Source organism: Python bivittatus, unplaced genomic scaffold, assembly GCF_059951505.1.
Source record: "Python bivittatus isolate LINGU-HERP-01145 unplaced genomic scaffold, Pbiv_v1 ctg000080_np1212, whole genome shotgun sequence".
NCBI lineage: Eukaryota > Metazoa > Chordata > Lepidosauria > Squamata > Pythonidae > Python > Python bivittatus.
In genome coordinates this window covers 11,661,930-11,682,978 of record NW_028277035.1, presented here as the reverse complement: position 1 = coordinate 11,682,978, position 21,049 = coordinate 11,661,930, and the positions used below count along the sequence as shown (strand labels likewise).

The 21,049-nt window shown below is 39.4% G+C and overlaps 1 protein-coding gene and 2 long non-coding RNA genes across 8 annotated transcripts in view; 2 read left to right on the top strand and 1 right to left on the bottom strand.

Moving 5' to 3' along the window:
• Positions 1–6,175, top strand: part of LOC112540983 (uncharacterized) — a 31,041-nt gene extending 24,866 nt beyond the window's left edge. For all 3 annotated transcript variants that reach the window (XR_015794705.1, XR_015794704.1, XR_003085022.2), the window contains one exon: positions 5,722–6,175. This is a non-coding gene — a long non-coding RNA (uncharacterized LOC112540983). The remainder of the gene's footprint in view (positions 1–5,721) is intronic.
• The window catches only part of AKAP8 (A-kinase anchoring protein 8), a 33,812-nt gene extending 18,147 nt beyond the window's left edge, over positions 1–15,665 (bottom strand). For 3 of the 4 annotated variants that reach the window (XR_003085020.2, XM_007431092.4, XM_007431093.4), the window contains exons 1-8: positions 15,561–15,665; positions 11,892–11,930; positions 9,425–9,457; positions 8,244–8,532; positions 6,604–7,120; positions 6,172–6,316; positions 5,792–5,833; positions 2,349–2,445 (exon numbers count right to left, since the gene is read on the bottom strand). Coding sequence is in view for 3 of the 4 variants with exons in the window: in XM_007431092.4 (XP_007431154.1) it covers positions 2,349–2,445; positions 5,792–5,833; positions 6,172–6,316; positions 6,604–7,120; positions 8,244–8,532; positions 9,425–9,457; positions 11,892–11,930; positions 15,561–15,576 (1,178 nt within the window). In the remaining variant the exon portion in view is untranslated. Of the gene's footprint in view, positions 1–2,348; positions 2,446–3,964; positions 4,002–5,789; positions 5,834–6,171; positions 6,317–6,603; positions 7,121–8,243; positions 8,533–9,424; positions 9,458–11,891; positions 11,931–15,560 lie in introns of all 4 variants that reach the window. The other variant, XM_088133521.1, reaches the window with a different exon arrangement.
• Positions 15,666–15,779: 114 nt separating this feature from the next.
• Positions 15,780–20,980, top strand: LOC148216622 (uncharacterized). The gene is made up of 4 exons (XR_015794703.1): positions 15,780–15,878; positions 16,507–16,694; positions 19,834–19,929; positions 20,848–20,980. It is a non-coding gene; the product is annotated as an uncharacterized LOC148216622 (long non-coding RNA).
• Positions 20,981–21,049: the final 69 nt, after the last annotated feature.

Sequence of the window (21,049 nt, the reverse complement as noted above, 5' to 3'; positions counted from 1 at the left end):
TGCCTTTGAAGCTCTGAAATTGGAGTTGAAATTGATAAATGGGATGACTGGGGTCCAGTAAGAATGCAGGGATTGTGTATCTCATGAAACAATTATGGTTGCTGAGTAGCATCCAAAAGAAAACAATAGAACAGACTAAGCTGCTTAAAAGATCTGCTTTTGCTGTCTAATAACCTAGAAAAAGATGAACATCATGACGAACACTGCAGGGCAGTAAGGTTTTTAATCTCACTTTTGGAAACAGATTCAACTGTTGTACAGTAATACCTTGGTTCACGAACGCTTCTGTTCACAAACAATTCGGTTCACGAACAGCTCCGTTCGCAAAATTTTGCCTCCATTTGCGAATGCCGGATCGGGTTACAAACAGGATCCGCGGCCATTTTCCCTCCCGTGACACGTGGTCGCGGCTTCCTGTAGGGAGGGGGACTCTCCCTCCAAGCAATATCCGCCTCCCCACCCGCCTTCCTGTCCTCCACGCCAGAAGTCATGTCGAGCAAGGTTAGCGTTCCCTCTCTTCGTGCTGTATTTTGTTTCATATTTTTGCGGTTTAAAAAACAACAACATATGGTTCAGAACAGATTAACCGTAATTACATTGAACCTTATGGGGAAATTTGATTCGGGATGCGATCAAAAATCGGTTGTCGACCAAATTCGGAGGGGTCAGAACGGATTAACCGTATTTACTTTGAACCTTATGGGAAAATTTGATTCAGTTCACGACCAATTTGGTTCGCGACCAGAGTCGCGGAACGAATTAAGTTCATGAACCAAGGTACCACTGTACTTCTGGTACAAAAATACAGTTAGAGTAGCTCCTTAACTGGCATCTCAGAAGAAACATTGTAGGTAGCAAAAAGGATGTGGCAAGTACCAAAGACACCAGTGGGGAAGTTACCAGGAGTAGCAGTGCCTCGAATGATACCAAAGGGAGAGGCCCAAGACTTGTGTCTTCAGTTGTTGTTGTTCTTTTGGGATATGGACTATGGTTATCTTCCTCCATTTGTGAGAAAACTGCTTATCTAGTGATCTGCCTTGAGTTGGGGGTTCCTGCCAAATTACTGCCTGTAATAGGCTTAGTGAAGGTTTGCTACATAGTCTAGCCACAGCTGGGCTTGGTATTACTAGAACATAAACGCAGCAAATGAGTTCAGTTATGCTGTTCTGGATGCATCTGTGGTATTCAGAGTCCAGTTGTAGAACATCCACAATTGCAATAGGCCTGTGTTACGAAGACCTTACAGAAAGGATAATCCTCCGCAATTACCTTCAGTGGGGTAAAGATGACACAAAAATTGCCCATCCAAAGTAGGAAGCCTGCTTCCACAACTGTGACACTTTCTAACAGAGGCAGGGAAGGTCATAAATGCCAAGCAAAACGCTCAAAAATATGAAAATGAACAACTAACATAGTACCATTGTTGCACTCAGAAGAGAGTTGGCAGTTGGCAGGAGCCCCATACAGAATGCTGTGACAAGAAAGAGCTCCCTCCAAAATCTCAAGCACAGGAACATTCTAAGGAAATAATGGTATAGGTACCAATGTTGTATGTGAATCACAGAAATCATAACTAAACAACCCAGGGTGTTTTCTTCTGAATGGGAACTTAGAAAGTTAGAATGTTTGAAACTATCAAACTCAGACTGTTTTGCACACCCCTACAGTCTGTCCTTTCCCATTGCTTAAGACAACAAAGACACTCTGATGCTTTTACTGTTGTACCTGACAACATACATCTTTGCATCTCCCATTCCAAGAATATATATTTTCGAAATCACACTATGTATTAATCTTTTTGAATTTTCTAAACATTCAAAAGGCAATATTTTAAACATTAAGTCCTCCAATTTATTCTGAGTTGGAAAGCACAAAAAACTGTACTGTAAATAAAACTGCTTTATTTGTAGGAACTCATTAAATAGAAACATAGCCGGTTCACTTAAATGAATAAACTTGCAATGACACAGATATCCTCCATTATATCTTAAATTTAAAAGCTAGATTTAAAGTGATATCTAATCATATGAAATTTTAATGATATTAAAATAAATATTTTTATACCAAAGAAGCACACAACCTCAGGTTCCAGGTTTGCATATATACCACAAAAACTTGGATATAAACCGCAAAGGCCTCAATAATTGTCAACAAATACTATAAAAAGGATAAATTATTAAATACATAACTTGAGAATAATTACTGATATGTACTTATACGTTTATCTTTACATATAAATTGGTTTAAATTTTTGTCTTGACCCCACCCACTAGATTTTGATATGTAGCTAGCTAAGTACAACTCTTATGCATCTCTGCTTTAAACCAATTTTTATATGTTTTAATTACCTGTCCATTGCACGGTCACGCATTCTATCCCTTTGCCTCTGTTTCTCTTTTCTTTGCTTTGTCTCTTCATCATCATCATCACAGCCATCACCAGTTGCTACAGAAAGTTATGTTTAAGAGGCAACATTCATTTGCTTTAGGATGATACTTTTCTATTCTACAACTCCTCTTTAACCTATATGCTGATAATCTAATGGGAATGTTATTAAGAAGGAATTACCACACATTTCATGTCTAATGTAATTTCAAACACTTATTTATAGGTCACAGACTATGCATATGCACAGTCTTTACACAAATACATAGCTAACCTAACAGACTTTGGCTAATCTGAAAAGCTAAGCAGTTTCAGACCTGTTTAATACCTCGATGGGAAATCACCAGGAAACAGCAGGGCTGTCGACTAGGCTGGGAAATCAAAATAAACATCATGAAAGAAGGAGTATAGTGTAGTGGTTAAGGGTGTTAGACTAGAAGCAGGGAGACTGCTCTAGTCCACCCACAGCCAAAGAAAGTTACTAGGTCACCCTCTCTCAGCCCAACCTACCTCACAAGGTTCTTGTGTTGAAAAACAAAAGGGAGGGCTATTTATGCCAACTTGAGCTTCTGAATGAAAGGTAGGTTACAACTCAGTCATTCAATCTTACTGACAAGAAAAAATACATATATGGATTTATGATGTCAGTAGGAGCTAAATTTGACTCAAAAGTGCTTCAATTTTAATAAACTGATGAAGAATGAAATATGGATTTCAGTTACACTAAGGTGTTGCTTACAAGTATTTAGAGCAGAAGTCATCAACTATTTGGGGTCAGTAGACACATGTAGAATTTTGAGAACAAGATATGGGGACCCTATAAAAGGTTGCCATGGCAAAAGTTGCCACTTTTAAAACACTCATTAGCAATAATTCTCTGGGCACAGCCACTTACCATTTTATTTTCTAAGAACACCTCTGGGATTTATATGGGGGGCAGAGGCATTAATGGAAAAATGGGTTGTTCTTGAGGCTGATGGTTCTCATTCAGTTTTTTTCAATTAAAAGAATCTAAAAATATAAAATTAGGCAAGGAAGGAAGCTTAGTGAGCACCAAGGAACATGTTGGTGGGCATACCAGTGGCCAAGGTTTACATATATCTGGTTTATTACTACAATATTAACCTTCTAGATTTAATCAGACCATGACCATAGTTAGAGATAAAAAGACTAGTACTATGTTCTAACAAACTACAATGAAACCTTGCTTGGACAGACTAATTGAGGGAAAGTGGTGTCCATTATTCAGGGATCTTACTGAATTAAACAGAAGGCATTGTGGAGATTTACATCATTTGTGTGACGTCATTACACCAATGACACAAACCACAGCAGAAATTTGTTTCACTGAATCCAGAGTTTGTTAAATCAAGATCTGGTAAACTGATGCAAGAATTGTACAACTCGTGTATTTATTAGATGTTCTTTAAAAAAAATCTACATTCTGAGCAGGAAAGTATGGATGCTAGAATGATATTCCCAAAGAGCTAATAGGGATTTATTTTAAAGTTAATGTTAATTTCAAAGTGAAAAGAAGGAAATATAGGGCTTTCAGCTGCGCCTATGTATCTTACCCTACTTTTTCCTTTGAGAGCTTCATTGCCTCCTTTATACTCCTTTAAAAAAAAGTGGAAACCACAGATTAATTCAGTGACTGAAAAATATTTATCATTTGAAACTATAACTTCTGAAAATCCAACTAAGACAGCATTTGTAAACAACTTTCTACAAAAATGCTGACCAATGAATACAGTGGATTATATGGATTCAAATATAAATTTATGTTAGGGTCAATTATTTAAGCTTGACATTAAATTCTCCATGGTTCTTCAAACTGTAGCCCCTTCTATTTGAAGATGTATCATTCCAGCAGGCATTATACAAATTCTTACAGATCAGAAATAAGATAAGCAGCCCATATTTAAAGATTATGGAAAGTGCAATTTTTTGGGGGCAAGTAGTCCAAAAGTAATGTAAGGAAAGAATTTCAGGAATCACATGTGCCCCTTTCAAACATGCTTTGCAGAGTAAACAATATTAAGCTCAATCTGCATTTAGGTTACACATAGCACACTTGTCTCATGACTGAAACAACAATGGGGTCATGAGATAAAGATCATCTTTTCAGATAAATAAACTGGACTGATGGTGCTGGATATGTTGCATACAACCATGAAATTATCTTCATTATTACACTGATTTTCTCAGGAGGCAATAATGCTTGCTGTATCCTACAATGAATTAGCTTTCAGCTGCTAGATCAGCCTTTGCTAACTTAATGTCAGGGTGGGAGCCAAATGTTTTTCTGAAAATGAAACGATGATTGGATTTATATCCCATCTTTATTTTGTATGATTCAAGGTAGTATACATAATGCTGCTGCCTCAACCAGGTTGATCCAGCTATTCTGGCAGGGGCTCTGAGCAGTATGGTGGAGAGCTGGAACTTCTTGAAACATTTCATCTCTGGAGACAGAATGATTTTGCACATGTCTACACAGCATTCTCAAAATGCATGGGAATTACAATTCCCTGAATTCCCAGCAAGCATGACTATATAATCATGTTGGTTGGAACATAAGAGTGATAGCATCAACGCATATGGAGGCTGTGCTTGATCATACCATTTCTGAAATTAGAATTCTAGTATAAGAATAAAACAACATTATCCTTTTTTGTGCTATTTAGAGCAGATAATTTCTTTTTATATTGTACTAAATTACAGGTAGATCTCACTTACCAACAGTAATTGGGACTGGAAACTCCATCGCTAAGCAGTGCAGTCATAAGGTGCGATGTCATGTGACCGCACCAACTTATGATGGCAGTTCTGGCAGTCCCAGTTGCTGTCATTAGGTGAATCCTGTGTGGTCGCAGTGTCGTGCAGTCACACGTTCACCATTTACAACCTCTTGCTGGCTTCCCCATTGAATTTGCTTGTGGGAAGCTGGCAGTGAAGGCTGCAAGTAATAATGATGTGACTGTGGGACACTGCAATATCATAACTGTGAGCTGGTTGCCAAATGCACAAATTGCAATCATGTAACCATGGGGATGCTGCAACAGCTGCAATTACAAGGACTGATCATAAGTCCTTGTTCAGTACCGTCGTAACTTTGAACAGTCGTTGAACAAGTGGTAGTTAAATGAGGACTACTTGTATATTTCTTGGGCATTAAATCTCTAAGAAACAAAATCTTAAAAAAATAAAAGTGAAAAATTGCATTGTAATTTTTTTTAATGATTTTGGAAACTGCATATGGCCCATGATGGACATGGATTATTCATGCTTGTTCTAAGAATAAAATAACTCATACAATATTTATAATACTTTTAGGTTCAAAGACATGATGGAAAACAACCAGTTTCAATACTTTTTTCTTCTAATTTGGGAAAGGTACTTACACCTTTATCTCCTTCATCTGCTGACTTGTCTTCTTCACCATCATCTGTCAATACACAAGGTATTATACAATCACTGTGAAAAAATGGCTTCTGTTCTTCAACAGCCTAAAGCAACAGTACCAGTCTAAAGCAATGCTACTATTCAGGAGATTATATCTCACTCACTGATAAATAAAGACTACATGAGTCTTTTCTGAACTATTTTTCATCTAGCTATGCAAATTGATACATTATGAAAAAAAATGACAGTACTGCGAAGTTCTGTGTTTGAGAGAAGCATTTCTATTGAACATGGACATTGCCATTGGAAGAGATTAGAAGCCAGGGATTCTAATCATAGCAAATAATGCATCCAGATCTCAAAATAAAATTGAATGTTTACCATTGTCGGAGTCATCTCTTTCACTTTCTGTCTTTGCCTGCTTGCTCTCAGGTTCTTCTCCACTTTGGGGCTGTTTCCGCTTGTATAACCCGCCTTCAGTATCTGAACGCCCACCCAGACGACCACGAAAAGCTCTCCTCTTGGGCTAAAGACATAAGTTGAACAAAACATTCTTGGCCCATCTACTGACACCAGCAGAGTACCAGAGAATCTTTTAAGAATATTTCTTGCTATAAATGTTCTCTTCCACAAAATGTGTTCCTTGCTGACCCTACCAAGATCATTTCCAAGGAAAGACTAAAAATAAGCTAGTGTGCATTTGACAATGTAAAAATGACAAGACTATCACAACTTTCTTAATTACTAATGTAATCTCATTTATAATTACTGAAATAGCTATGAGAGTTTCCAATATTAGCATATTAAACTTACTCTGCCACGTGTTCTGCCGAATCCATAGGGCATGTTCCCAGGAATCCTTCCCATTCCTTGCATTCCCATCATGCCATAATCATAATCCCCATAGTTGCCATACTCTCCATAGTCGCCATAGTCTCCATAATCACCATAATCCCTATACTCAGGGATAAGTGCTCGAGAAAAGAGTGATGGAAGCCTGTTAGGTCCAGGTCCTCCCATACTCCTCCCGCCCATGTAATTCATTTCATTCCAGTGTGTAGACAGCCGTTCTGTACTCGAGGGCATGAAGCGGTCACGATTGAAAGTGTTTGGACGACCTCGATTTTGGACCCTCCCTCTAACAAAACCATAGTTGTTTCCTCTGTTACCAGGTTGATCTCTGCGGTTACCAGGAGCATCATAGTGACTTCCAAAAGTATCATTCCGATCTAATCCAACTTCATTATAGTCATAGCTGGTTCGGTACAGATCACGGTCAGGTACTGAGGCTCTAGAGTCATATGATTCAAAAGACTCAAATCTGAAAGAGCTGTATCACAAGTAAAGAATCCAGTTAGCAGCTAGGAGAGATTTTAAACAACTACCAATTCCCATACTGGAGATGTTCCAGTTTTGTTATAACAATGGGGTCTATTCAACAGCTGAACATACGTCATACGTGCAGAAATTCACAGCCATCATCCACTGAAAGGCTGTGAAGTAGTTAGGCTGGGAATGAACTGCACTTGAGAGCCTGGAGACCTCTAAGTAGTCAGAACAGATAACACTGGGCAAAAGAGATTAGCAGTCTGAGTTATTGGAAGACAGTTTTGTACACTTGGTAGCAAATACCCCACATTTTTATCAGGAACTCAAGGCAGTATACATAACACTCCATTCTCTCATTTCCCCCCACAACAACTACTCTGAGGTAGGCTGGACTGAGAGAGAGTGACTGTCCAAAGCGAGCTTCCATGGCTCACTTTGAACTATCCAGTCTGACACCTTTTCTGTTACACCACACTGGCAGTTCCATTGTTTTCGGCCAGGGCCGTTGCTACCAATTTTTCTGTCAGAAGGTTATCTGAAGAGTGAGAAAAGAAGGCCTATAACTGAGAAATCTGCTCAACTGGATTATTCCTCCTTTCCCACAGTTTCTCTATTTTAAAATAACATTATACTGTATTTGTATTTAAATTTTTAAAAATTCTTTGATAGCAACTTTGAGGGGCCCAAGGTCACCCGGCTGGCTTCGGGCCCAAAATGGGACTAGAACTCAGCCTCCCAGTTTCTAGCTTGATACCTTTAACCACTACACCAAATTGGCTCTCTTTGGACTAACACATGCAGTCAAAAGAGACATTGTCCCATCAGTTATTTTACTACAAAATTCAGGCTTGATTAAAAACAAAGGGCTATTTCTAATGGTCATCATGGAGAAAATCTATCTATTTGGTTGCTAGGAGCTGAAAACAACTTGATGGCACATAATCAATCAATCAATTTCCAATGGTGTCCTTTCACTGCTAAGATGGTATTTCTCTCCCTTTCCAAGTGCCCAAAAGAAATTAGAGAAAAGGAAATTCTGTTGTAAAAGAGAATGCCCATTCATATAAACACTGGATGTAGTCTTAAAAATTGATTTAAAAAAATGAAGAGAAAAACTTAATTACCTTCCCTGATCTTCCATGCCTTCCCCAGCACCACCACTGCTTTCCTTTGACAGCATATCCAAACGCTGGTTTATTTTTGCTATGATGGAATCAGAGTTTTCTGCCTCCATTGTGCCAGTATTGTAATTTACAACTGGCATACCAGTGCCCATCTCAGCACTCATTGTCATGTCAGAAGCTTTAGAAGTATCCCAGGTAGTTGGGGCAACAGCAGCAGCATCATAGTTGTATGTGGGAGCAGTGGTAGTATTGCTGGCTTGAGCACCATAATAATCATAACCTTCATAACCTGGTAAAAAAAAAAAAAAAAAAGGTAGGATTCTAGGGTGCACAATCAACAAAAATAGAAAGAAGCATCTGAACTCATAAACATCCACCTAAATATGTAGAAACTAACTCCACATCAAAAATCATACACACCTTCAAATATAAGAGATAGACAGAAATATTACCTTAACATTGTCCATTGTTTTAAGACTGATGCCTGTGTTAAATAATACGCCCATAGATGTATGAGGTAGAGATTATTTTTATAAAAATATAACTGTCACAATTTTCCTCCATAAAAGAACATTTAACTCACCCGTAGCTTCTTGAAAGGATAAAATACAAAACTATAAACTGCAGTGAACCAAAATATGTCCCACATATCTTACTGATGCCTACCAGCTCCTTGTCACACCAGAATTTTTAAAGTATTATTTTAGTAGAACAAAATAACCATATTTGTTTGCAACAATACCTTTGGTCCCATATATGTTTCAATGAGATGGCCGGGAGTATCTTAGGGGTGTAATGCACCTTTTGGTAAATCTAGTCCCTTCTAGCCGACACCTGATGGGTTTGAAACCTTCCTGGAACCCGCTACCACACCTTCCCTTTGCCAAATGCTTCCTTTCCCCACTTTCCTGGAATGCTTTTCTAACTTGTTCTCTCATCATTCTGCACTGGGAATTGCAATTTTTGAAAGGGATGCCTCTATTGTGGCTCAGTGACTTTATTCTACAAAGTTATCAGTACTCTGGGACTGAGTTCAAAATGAGAAAGACATGGATTTATGTAGTTTATATAAGTAATGTTGCTGTCACTTTTTTCTTTCTCAAAAAAGTGGAGAAATGCCTCAGGGTCTCTTACAGTGAGAAGCAAAATTTTGGAAAAGGAAAACCAAGCAAAACACATACCTTGCCAACTTGCCATGTTCGTGGCATATGCACCTTAATAAGACACAGAGACAAAGTTTATTTCTACCTTAAAAACATCAAGGACTGTTTATCAAATGTATACAGCCACCCATCTACCCAGAGAACAGAAAAAAAAACAAAAAAACTTTAGCCTAAATGTACAAATCGATTAAAAGGAAACTGGGTCAAGGCCCTAAAAATCTCATTATTAACGCATCAAACACAGCCATACCTAGACCCAAACTCCAGTAACATCCTGGCTCCACCAGGCCTTCACAGCCTTCCAGAAGGCTAGCAGGGTCAGGGCTATCTATATCTCCAGAAGGAGTTTGTTCTACAAGATAAGTGCCATGACAGAGAAGATACGCTTTCTGGGGCCCACCAAGTGGCACTGCTTCACTGACAGGACTGGAACATGCCCACTTTGGTAGGACAGGCTGAAACTATTGGAGATAGGTGACCCTGCAAGTAACCAAGCTCTGTGGCATATGGGGCTTTAAAGATGACATCCAACACCTTGAATTGTACCCAGAAGCTGACTGGGAGCCAGTGCAACTCACAGAGCAGTACTATTACATAGGTGCATCATGGTGTGTCCAATACTGCACATGCTGCTGCATTCTGGATCAGCTAAAGCTTCTAAATGCTCTTCAAGGGCAGCCTCATTAAGGATGGCATGGATTTATGGTACGATAAAATTAAAATTAATGTGGATTTCAAAAATCATTTTATTGGATGTGCTATATTGAGAATATGGAATAGATATAAACCCGAGCTGAGATGCATAAAGGTTGTACCCGAAAAAACCTTTATGGATCTCAGCTCAAGAAGCATATCATAGAAAAGAAACAGCAAACAAAGACAAATGGACAGCATACCAGGAATTATTGGAAAACCATCAAGGGGAATTTAAAATCAAGAGAGAAATTAATAGCAGAAGGATATAGTTGTCAGTGGTTTTCCCATTTATAGTTATCAGAAAAATTTAAAATGAACAAAAAGACTTATTGTATGAAGCAAAGTAAGACAGAATTTGAAGTACAATTGTGCACTGATGATGAACATGTAATTGCTAAAATGTATAAACTTCTGTTGAAATTTGAAACAGGAAGAACAGGTTAAAGAATGTATGATAAAGTGGGCTAAGAATTTTGGTTATAATATATAGATGGATCAATGGGAAAATATGTGGTTAAAAGAGTTGAAATTTACATTGTGTTACCAGCTGTCAATAACCTTCCCCCAAAAGTGATGACTACTTGAGGAGGGGACAGACTACTACCTTCTTTAATGCACTGTCCCCTCCCACAAAGAAGCAGTAACCACCATTTGGCAGAACTCATAGTCCCAAGGACTCTGTCCACTTCCCAGGCAGTCACAGATCAAACTCAGCCTATATAACTGGACAAGACTGAGCCCCAATCATATCCACAGGATCAGCACAGCCAGAGGCCAGCTATGTATGAATGTGAGTAACCTTATGCGAAAGATGCTCAGCATAATCCTTGCAGCGGCCCTGCAAAGGTTCCCCCAACACCACCGTACTCAGAAAGGATTAAGTCAGCCAGAACAGGGTGGCCAAGTAGCTATTTGTGGATGCAATAAAGGCAGAAAAATAAGTACTTTCACTGCCCTTATCACCACAAAATAGTCCTTAATAAAGGCTCTTACCCGTGTTGGTCAGACTTGCTTTGTCTCCCTCTAGTGATGCTCTAGGCTTCGGTTATGCTGCTTCATCTCCCAGTTCCTCTGAAAACCAGGGAGCTCTCCAGGATAAACACGCATAAAGAATCTGCGTAGGTTCAATTTGGTCTAAGATTGTTGCTTGCTCATTTGAAGCAGGGACTAAAGCCTTGGTGAAACTGTAGATCAAAGTTTTAGGAACCACCTCAAGTTCCCTCTGGAACCCCATCATGTCCATCAGACACCTGGGGCAGCCTGATCAACTAGGCCTTTCCTCCCTGCAGTTGGGGGCAGCCTTGGAAAACTCACATTAAAACAAGTATGAAGCTATTCTTCTTCGTATTCCCAAGGCAAAAATTTAGTATAAATATTTATTATATATTAAACAAATCTGAAATTATCACTAGATTGATTAGAATTAGTGAAACAAGTTCTTCCACAACCTCACAATATAAAGGAAGTTAAATGGCACTTGTCAAGAAACAGTTGAACATTTTTATTTTATATAAAATCAGAGCTCTTTTATACAAGTTCTGATATAAAAAATGTGCATGATGAAGATGGAAAAGCTATATACCATAAAGTACAACTAAGTATTTAATCTAATGAGTCCAAAAGGACATTACTCTCAATATATGGCTGTAAAATAAATGCAATGCATGCTATTAAAATAATTCTTATTTTGTGATTCAGGTTTAAGATAGCCACGGCTATAACCAGCATCTTATCAGTGTAGCCTGTATTTATTTTCTAAATGCTTTATTTAAATCAGATCATGACTTACCTTGAGTATTGGTGGTGTCAGTACCCCAAGAACTATAACCTGTAAAAGAAAATTGTAATGGCTTAATAAATTAAACAGAAACTTCACGGTATATTTCTCTGGATCTGCTCTGTATCTTCTATATCCATTCAGAGGTTTGTCTTCAATATGTTCTGTATATCTGATAGGAACCAAACCTTCAGGAAGTGTGTATCTGCCATTGTTACCAATAAAATAGTAGAGAGGGAGAAATCAGGCCAAATGCCAAGGCTATACACACTGACTTACATTTTGTTCAATCCTTTGGAACTAGTTCTGAATGCTACACTACTCATGGCCTACAAAAATCTTATTAAGCAAACTCTCATTAATCAATTATGCTTCCCAAATTATTAGTAAGAATTAAGGGTTACCTGAATTCAACTGTCCCAAATATCTCAATTAAGAATACTGAAATATGGAAGATTCTAGTGAAAAAAAATAATTTAGGTCCATTTCATTCAATACATAGAAATAAACCCTTATCTGGAACCAAGGTTCCTTATGAAAAGAACCAAAGATCCTTCTGAAAGGGAGCAGAATAAACAAATAATTTATTTTATCCTAAATGAATATTTCAGGAAGGAAATACTTAAATATATAAAATTAACATTATGTACTTTTAAATGTTTTTGTAACACAAATCAAGGCAATATGCTAAATAAAATTGCAACAGAATTGTGACATTAACATTTTCTAGAAAAAATGAAATCATTATTTTCTAAGAAATTCATACCACTGATTCCTATGTACATTCATAGTGCAAACAGTTATAAACATGACTGCAAATATTACAGCTTTTATAGGTGTACTGTTTTAACATTTGGCTCTCAATAAAATATTTCAGAACATTGCACTAGCCTAAAATCACATGCATTATATATTCATATACACACACACAATACATACACACACGCATTCTATATATGCATATATACATACATACACACACACACACATATACATACACGTGTGTGTATATATACAGTATGTATGTATATATAGAGAGCGAGAGCTATGTATTTGTTCCATTCTCTGGTATAACTGTGTTAGTTGTTGCAGAAGAATGTCGGTAAAATTGTTATGTAACAAAGAAATGGAAGCAGCAGCAAGAATGAGAGTCACTTTTTTTACATGACATCCTAAATTCTTTCAGCCATTAGGGCAAACCATCATATATAGTATCTTGGAACATAGAATGCTCTACTGATATTTTGGAATTGAATAGCACATTCAGCAAGGATCGCTATTGGCAAGAAATCTGTGGAAGCTGTAGTCCAAGCATCTGGCAGGTACCGTGGTATTTGCTGTTACCTCGGTTACCCACCAAGGTTATTATGGTATAATGATTTGTACACTAAAACCCATTTTATCAGATGTAAGATTCCACTTCGAAGAGGATTAAGGCAAGCACTCAAAACTTTCACTACCATAGGTACTAAAATATCTAATCACTCAGAGTTTCATAGGAAATGTCATTGCTTTTATATTCATGCCACCTGTTTCACGTACTACTAAATCTCCAAGATCAGAGAACACTTTTGAGAGAAGGAAATATGACTTAATAAAGCTGAAGGTTATTCATCTGATCTAAGCCTCCAGATACACTGAAAAAACAATAATGTATGCAGATGTTCCTAAGTTACACTCCTAAAGTAAAAACTGTTTTTAGCCATAATAGTTTGTTGGTATTCTTTAACAATGATAGAGATTCCTCTCCAGTCAGCCTGAGATATAAAAAAAAAAAAATGAAAGAACTTGAAAGTATATAATGGTATTCCCTTAGCATATTTTCCTCCTCCCCCATGAAAGTCATACTGTTTACAAATAAAACATTTTAATAGATAAACGCCATGTCAAATTAAACCAAACATGCAATATATTTGCACAATGCACACAATTCAGCTATACCGTGAACAATTTGCTAGCTTCACAAAATGCATTGTACTATTGAAACCTTATGAAAAAGGGCTCTCAGTTTCTCTCATCTTTTGCCTTACATTTGGGGAGTCAAGGGATGACAAGGAAACTAATGGTCATGAACCTTCACACATTTCTCTCATTTCTGTTATTGTTGAAAGACACTGGGCAGACATCCTGTCTCCTTAAGTGTTGAGGCCATAAAGATATGGGAGGAACTGACCCCAATCTGATAGCCTTCAGAACACCCTTCAACTGCTCTGGTGATGCCTTTGCATTCCATGAAACAATAAATATCAGAAAATCAAAGGGGGTGCCCCGAACTTTGACTGGCAACCAATGGGTCATCAGGGAGATAAGTTTCCCCCAATAATAAGGAGGATCCCAAATTTATGCCAATTTTAGCCAATCAATTTATTAATTGCTGTATCTCTGTGTAAGAAATGTGTATAAAATCAAGTGTGATTGGGGTGCTTCTCTGCCTTAAGGGGAGACCCCAGCTGACTCTATTGGCTTGCTTTCAATAAAACTTTAAAATCTCAGCTGGTGTTTTTGTGTCTGATCTTCTGCCAGACTGAGTCCTAATTGGGAGAATCAAGAACTCTCAAATTTTGCTAACACTATAACTTAACCACACAAGTTGAGTTCACTCAACTTGCTAGGCTAAACTGCAGTTGGCTAAATTTGTGGCTCAGTGTCTGGTGCCAACACAGTCAATATACCACTTGCTACCATTATACATGCCACAGAGCTCTCAGATACTGGGTTTTCCCCCATTGCTCAGTTGAAGTGCTGTATTATTTATTCATCCTTGAACTGGCACATAACTACACCAGCATATAATTTATTGTTCTCATTGTTCCTATTCTGGCTCTACTGCCTGAATTCCAAAATGATGGGGGACAAAGCTTAACCGATTTTACATTCCTTGGGTCTATACCTTAGGACAGTGTGAAAACACGGGCGAAAACACTACTTTAACACTCTGCAGCTGGGACAAGATGAAGGCATCGTGATGGGGACCTGGCAGGAAAAAGATACGGCCAGGCAAGTTTGTCCTGCGATTAGGTAGAAGCGGAGAATGGCCTGTCGACACTCTTGCTGGGCACGTTGGCAATCCATAACACACGGGGAGAGGGCTCATCTACAACCAAGGCCTGAGCTCCAGGGGCTCGACATTCACTGCTGGGGGAGGCGATTACGGGCCTCGCATTCTGCCCCGGCTTCCTATCATTTCTTGGCTCGCTACGGGAATACAATGAGGGCCAGGATAAGCTTTTCGACCGACCCAGTCCGCTCCTTTTTTAACCAGAACCGCCGTCAGCGGAGAGGCAAGGCCCACGAGCCACTGGTTACAAATTGGAAGGCACCGACACCCCGCAGCGGGGAGGAAGAGCGCTGTCGCGAGCAGAACTTCCTCCACGCCATTTTGTGTCGTCTTCGGAAATAGGCCTTCGGTCCTCCTTCCTCGCAGAGTACAGTAGAGAAATCAAACCCTCCGCCCCGCTGGCCAAACAGCACTCCAGTCACTAAGCGGAATGCGGTGAGGGACAAGCCCAGGGTCCAATCACCGCTGCCAGCGTCTCGCCGAGAAAGAAGGCACCGACACCGGGGCTCCGCGACCTGCAGTACCACGTCATTGGGACGAGAAACCAGTTCTGCCAAGCACGAAGCTCTCCTGCACTGGCCGGAGCTCCCATCGCCGCCAGTACCTTCACAAGCAGCACTCACCATAACTCTGATCCATGGCTTCGCCCGCCGTCCACCTCTCAGCAGTTACCTACCACCCGACTGCGCAAGCGCCATACGCCACCACAGATTAGCTTCTGCCGCTGTTCCTGAGATTCTATTGGCCGGACGTTTAAGATCCTACCAACGGCTGTTGCTCCCGCCTCCCCATATTACGATCGCTCCCATTGGCCGCTCTTTAGTTTACCCGTAGCTGGAGGTCTACGTTCTATGCCTTCTGATGCCAAGGAAGTTTCCTATTTGCAGCTAAAACGGCTACCTAGAAAGATTTCCAGTTCCTATTTCTGTTGATAATCTCCAGTACGAAAGACGGCGAATGCGTAGAAGTATCCTGAGAACTAATATTAAATGAGGAAACGCAGGGCGGAGGCTCACTTTTATTACTTGCGAATAATTAACAATGCCGTAGAGAATTTAACGACTTGAGTTTATTGAATGGATATGTAGTAGAGGGTTTTAGATGTCTTCTGCTTTACAGTGCGCGGGGTGCAGGGACTTAATAGACATTTCTCTGCGTAAAACCCTCATTTCTTTCTGCACTGTTGGAAGTTGGTGCCAATGAGCTCTCATAAAACGGCTTCAGTTGCTTTGTTCGCTAGTACTTTTGATTTTCCTAATCCTTTACTTGTTTGGTGGTCCAATTTTTTAAATGAAATCTTTCTCTTTCGTCTTTGTTCACACACTGACCCATAGACTACTGTACTCCATTTTAAGGGAGTTTTGCGAACATATTCTAGCATATGGTTCAGTGTGTGGTGTGGAAAGTGGGCTGAGAAAATGAATTAATGTCAGATGAACCCAGCCTCTCTCTAATTTTCTATGTATCTTAACTGTTTTACTCTCATGATGGGTCTGCTGCAGGATTAGGAACTGAAGGCTATTTGGACATGGGTGCTAATTTTTCAAACTATTTTCTGCCCATTTCTAGACCCATTTACAAGGCTAGAGAAGCACTTTGCTATTCATGGAAGATGCCTTATGTCATATAGGACTATTGGTCCATCCTCCTCTAGTTTTGTTGAAACTGATTGGCAATGGGCTCTCCAGGATTCCAAGCAATTCTCACTGGAGACATCTGTGAATGTGCGAGAGAGAGAGAACAAGAGCGAGAGCACAGTATGTACAAAATTCCAAAACAGTCTTGTCCCCATCTGTCACTGAAAAATAGCTTATCAACTGGTGGTGTAGCTAGTGATTTAACATCTGGAGGGATTAAATTGCCACTGAGTGACATATTGGCATAAAAATATAATAAATGTTGGATCGGCTCCAGGGGTGGGGAAGCACCATTTTGTTCTCTTCCTTTCTCCGTGGCCAATGTCAGTTATGTGGGGTGGCTCAGGTCTCTCTCCCTTCCTATTTAACATCTATATGAAACTGCTGGGAGAGGACATGCTGTTCAGGTGCTTGCTCAGTGGCTAGAGGCTGTAAGGGCCGAGATGGGGAGAAACCAGCTGTGACTCAACCTGAGCAAGATGGAGTGGTTGTGGGTTTTTGGCCCCCAGGGTCAGGGGAGTTGACATCTCTGACTGGATGGGGTAACACAACCCCAGACAGATCTGGTGTGCAATCTGGAAGTCCGCCTGGACTCATGGTTCCTACTGGAACAGCAGATGATAGCCATGGTCAGGGGAGCCTTTGCACAAATTAATCTTGTGTGCCAGTTGCACCCATTCCTGGACCGGGAGACCTTGCTCATGGTCACTCATGCCTTAGTCACCTCCCATTTGGATTACTGCAATGTACTCTACATGAGGCTGCCCTTGAAGACCATCCTGAAGCTGCAAATGGTTCAGAATGCAGTGGTACGCAAAGTTTTGGGTGCCCCATGGATCACCCAAGTTACATCATTGCTGCATGAGCTACAATGGCTCCGAGTTGCTTTCTGGGTGCAATTCAAGGTGCTGGTTATCACCTGTAAAGCCCTACATGGCACAGGGTGGGGTTATTTGTGGGAATGCCTCTCCCTGAGAGAATCTGCTTGTCCTACTAGGTTAGATAGGGTGGGTACACTTCCGTTCCCTTCTCTTACATGTTGTCACCTAATGGGACCTTAGAGGCATGCCTTCTCAGTAGCTGTTCCAGCCATTTGGAATAGTCTCCCACTTGAGTTCCGAGAGATCTCCTTTTAGTCTTTCAGAAGGCCATGAAGACCTGGCTCTTCCACCAAGTATTGGGCTAGGATGGTGGTTGAGCTGGAGGCTGTTTGGTTTGGAACCTGGGGGGAAGGATGGTTTTGTTTTTATCTTGCTTTTATGCTTGTTGTGCACCGCCTAGAATCACTATGAGATGAGAGGTCATATAAGTTCTGTAAATAAATAAAATAAATATTATATGGCAGTAGCTGTAAATGCTAGAAGGAAACTATTGAGACACTTTCTATAACATTTTCATAACATGACATGCTCAGGGAGGTCTGGTGGCCAAGAAACCCAAACAGATCACACTATTTCCATTAAAGTCCTCAGTGTTAAAGCTACTTTGTTATGCTCAATATATACCTTAAAAATTAAATATTAAACTGAAAATCTCAAAATTCCTTTTGTCATCCATGAACAGTGGTTAAATGGAACAATATTCAGGGCAATATGAATGTGATAGTTCTCTTTAGCAAGTCTGATTTCTTGTATCTCAAGATGACAATTTGATTTTCACTCATAATCCGATTAAAAATTACACTTCTATGTTTACTTAATTCTAAGTCAGTAACAAAATAAATAGAATTTAGGATGAAGTAAACAAGAAAACAGCAGGGATGTGTCCATAAATTCACCAGGAGACTGGGCTGCCTCTCATAACCCCTTAATCACAGCACAAACTTGTCCCAGTAATTGTTTTACACATGTCCTCAACCCACCCCCTTTGTATTATTCCTAGCCCACAGATGAAGCAGATAAAAGTCATCTTTAGATTTCCAGTTTAAAATAGTATTTTCCCAATTGTCCCAACACAATCTATCACACTTCACTGACAATTAGGCTGATGATGCAGAAAGGGGAAGAGATGTGTCCAGCTCCTATTAGCCACTTTAGGCAGCTGTAGATAACCCCTTGCCCTTCTGGTCATTAGGCACTGTGCCTAATTGCCATTTTGGCTAAGACTGCAGGAGAGAAAAATATATGGCTCGCAAAGTGCTTGTCAGATCTTATGCAGACAATTTACAGTATATGACGTTGTTTAGAAACCTTGAAAGAGCACTACATTTATGTTTTTTAAAGAACAGGACTACTTTTACTTGAAAGAACACCAGCTCTATGTTGCATTGATGATCAATTTAAACAGGGGTCTGCTTGCTATTGCTGGTTCTGTCACCAATGAATACATTACAGATTTTCCACTGCTTCTAACAGGGGGTTTTGTGTTGGTTTTTATTGTTTCCTCCATTCACTGCGAGCACTGCCGTTCCTCTGCAGCACTGGTTGAGGACAGAGCTCCCTCCTTGACTGTCCCTCCTGCTTCATTCTGTGCCACTCCTGTGTGTCTGCAACCTTATCGGCCAGGTTATTTTTGGACATGAGTTTAGTGTTTTCAGAAGAGCACTACGGTTCTGTTCAAAATGAGCCTCACTGAGAGGAAACAGGAACAGAGCAGCTCTGCACCTGCAATTTATTAATCAAACTTGGTGACTACAGTAAATCAGACATTCTAAGCACCTACATTCATCTGTCACTCATTAATGAGAACTGGTGGTTGTTTTTCCCACTAAGAGGTGACACTAAGTGGGAGGGGAAATAAAGCCAGATGAAGCCACCAATTATTTTTCTTAACTTGTCCTACATTAAAGCAATAAGGACAGCACTTGCCAAGTTTATTATTGAAGCAGTACAGGGACTGATGACAAGGGCAGCACAAATGTTAGCATAATTTTCTGCTGGCTTGTGGACTGAAGGAAAGCACTTAATATGGCTGTCTGGATGTGCTCTTTATCTTTTTAAACAATAATGAAGTCTGAGCAAGTGGCACCTATCAACCTTTGCTGATTTGAAAAGCAAAGCTGGATCAATCCTGGTTAGTATTTGAATGGAGGAATGTCTGATTCCAGGGCTGTATACTAGACTGAGAAGACATAAAAACATCCTAGAAGGCGGCAATATCACGCCATTCCATAATGCTGCCATGAAAACTGCCTGAATGCAGTCACTAGGAGTCAAGTGTAACTTGATTTAAAAGTGTTTATATGGAGAGAACACTGTTGTTCATGAAAAGTAATACAATTTTAAAAATAATTGATGTGCAGAATTAGTATTTCATACAGGAACAGAGTTAATAACATTCAAGCAGAAGAGTAACTGGTACGGTAGCAGTGACAGGAGACGAGATGGAATTATTCTGCGGTATAACTCTTTACAAGGTAAGAATATTTATATTGTTTATAAAGAAAGGCATGATACCAGCATTCTTCTCCTATGCAGAGATAAAAAGTTATAGTATGTTTCCTAACTGTCTGATTGCTGTTGATATTTCAGTTTCAAGCTATGTGATGTATGGAAGTAGGAGTAAGGAGAGTTCATTTCTACAATGAATCATCTTTAAACAATTGGAACTAAATACAAAATCAGTCCCTTGGTTGTCTGTCCCAGGAGGGCACCCTGGGATAAAGAAAGCATCTTCAGGAGAATTGCTGTTCCACCAATCAGCTATACCACCATAAGCCCTTTCTTATGCCCACCAATCTATTCCTACAAAAGTGAAGCAGCCAAATATTTGTCCTAACTCTGTAATCTGTCTTGCTGCACTACCATGGATTACATTTCGTCTCCATTTTAACAGCCTTCTTGGACCAATTCCAGAGATACAATGACCTGAGAAAGGGTTTTTAACTCCTTTTCTCAAAGCTTTAATCCATCAATTTCTCAAGCATTTTCCTACAATTGTTAGTCAGGCTCAGCCAACATAATATAAGCAATTTAAGTAATTTTTAACATCAATTCTAATAAAATTGGAAAAGAATGGGTGCATGAAAAATCTATGAGCAGAACAATGGAACTTTAAAATCACTTTTGCTCTTTGTGATTAAATTCTCAGAGCTTACTATGCCAATCACCACCTTTTTTCCAGTTTCCTTGGAAAAACAATTGAATTGGGAAGATAAAATTTTAAAGCCTTTTACTAAGCCACTTATGTCACAGGAAAGCACTGTTGCTGAGATCAAAAACAGTATGAAACTTGAGATATTTGTTCAGTGACAGCTAATTAAGATGTGTATTTTGTGATTCATAGGAAAATGGCATTACAAATCTTTTCCTATTTATTTCATTTTTTCATTCAGAATCTAATAGTTGAAGAGCATCAACACTTTATACCAATATGAATGGAAATACTTATGTGACTATGAAAAGTGCATAAAAGAAAACTATTCTACAACTTTCCTCATACAGTAGACAGCAAAAGAAACTAGTTATTGGAATTTTCCTTCTACGTTAAGAAAACCATGGACAAGCACATATCGGTTTATGAAACGCAGCTATTGA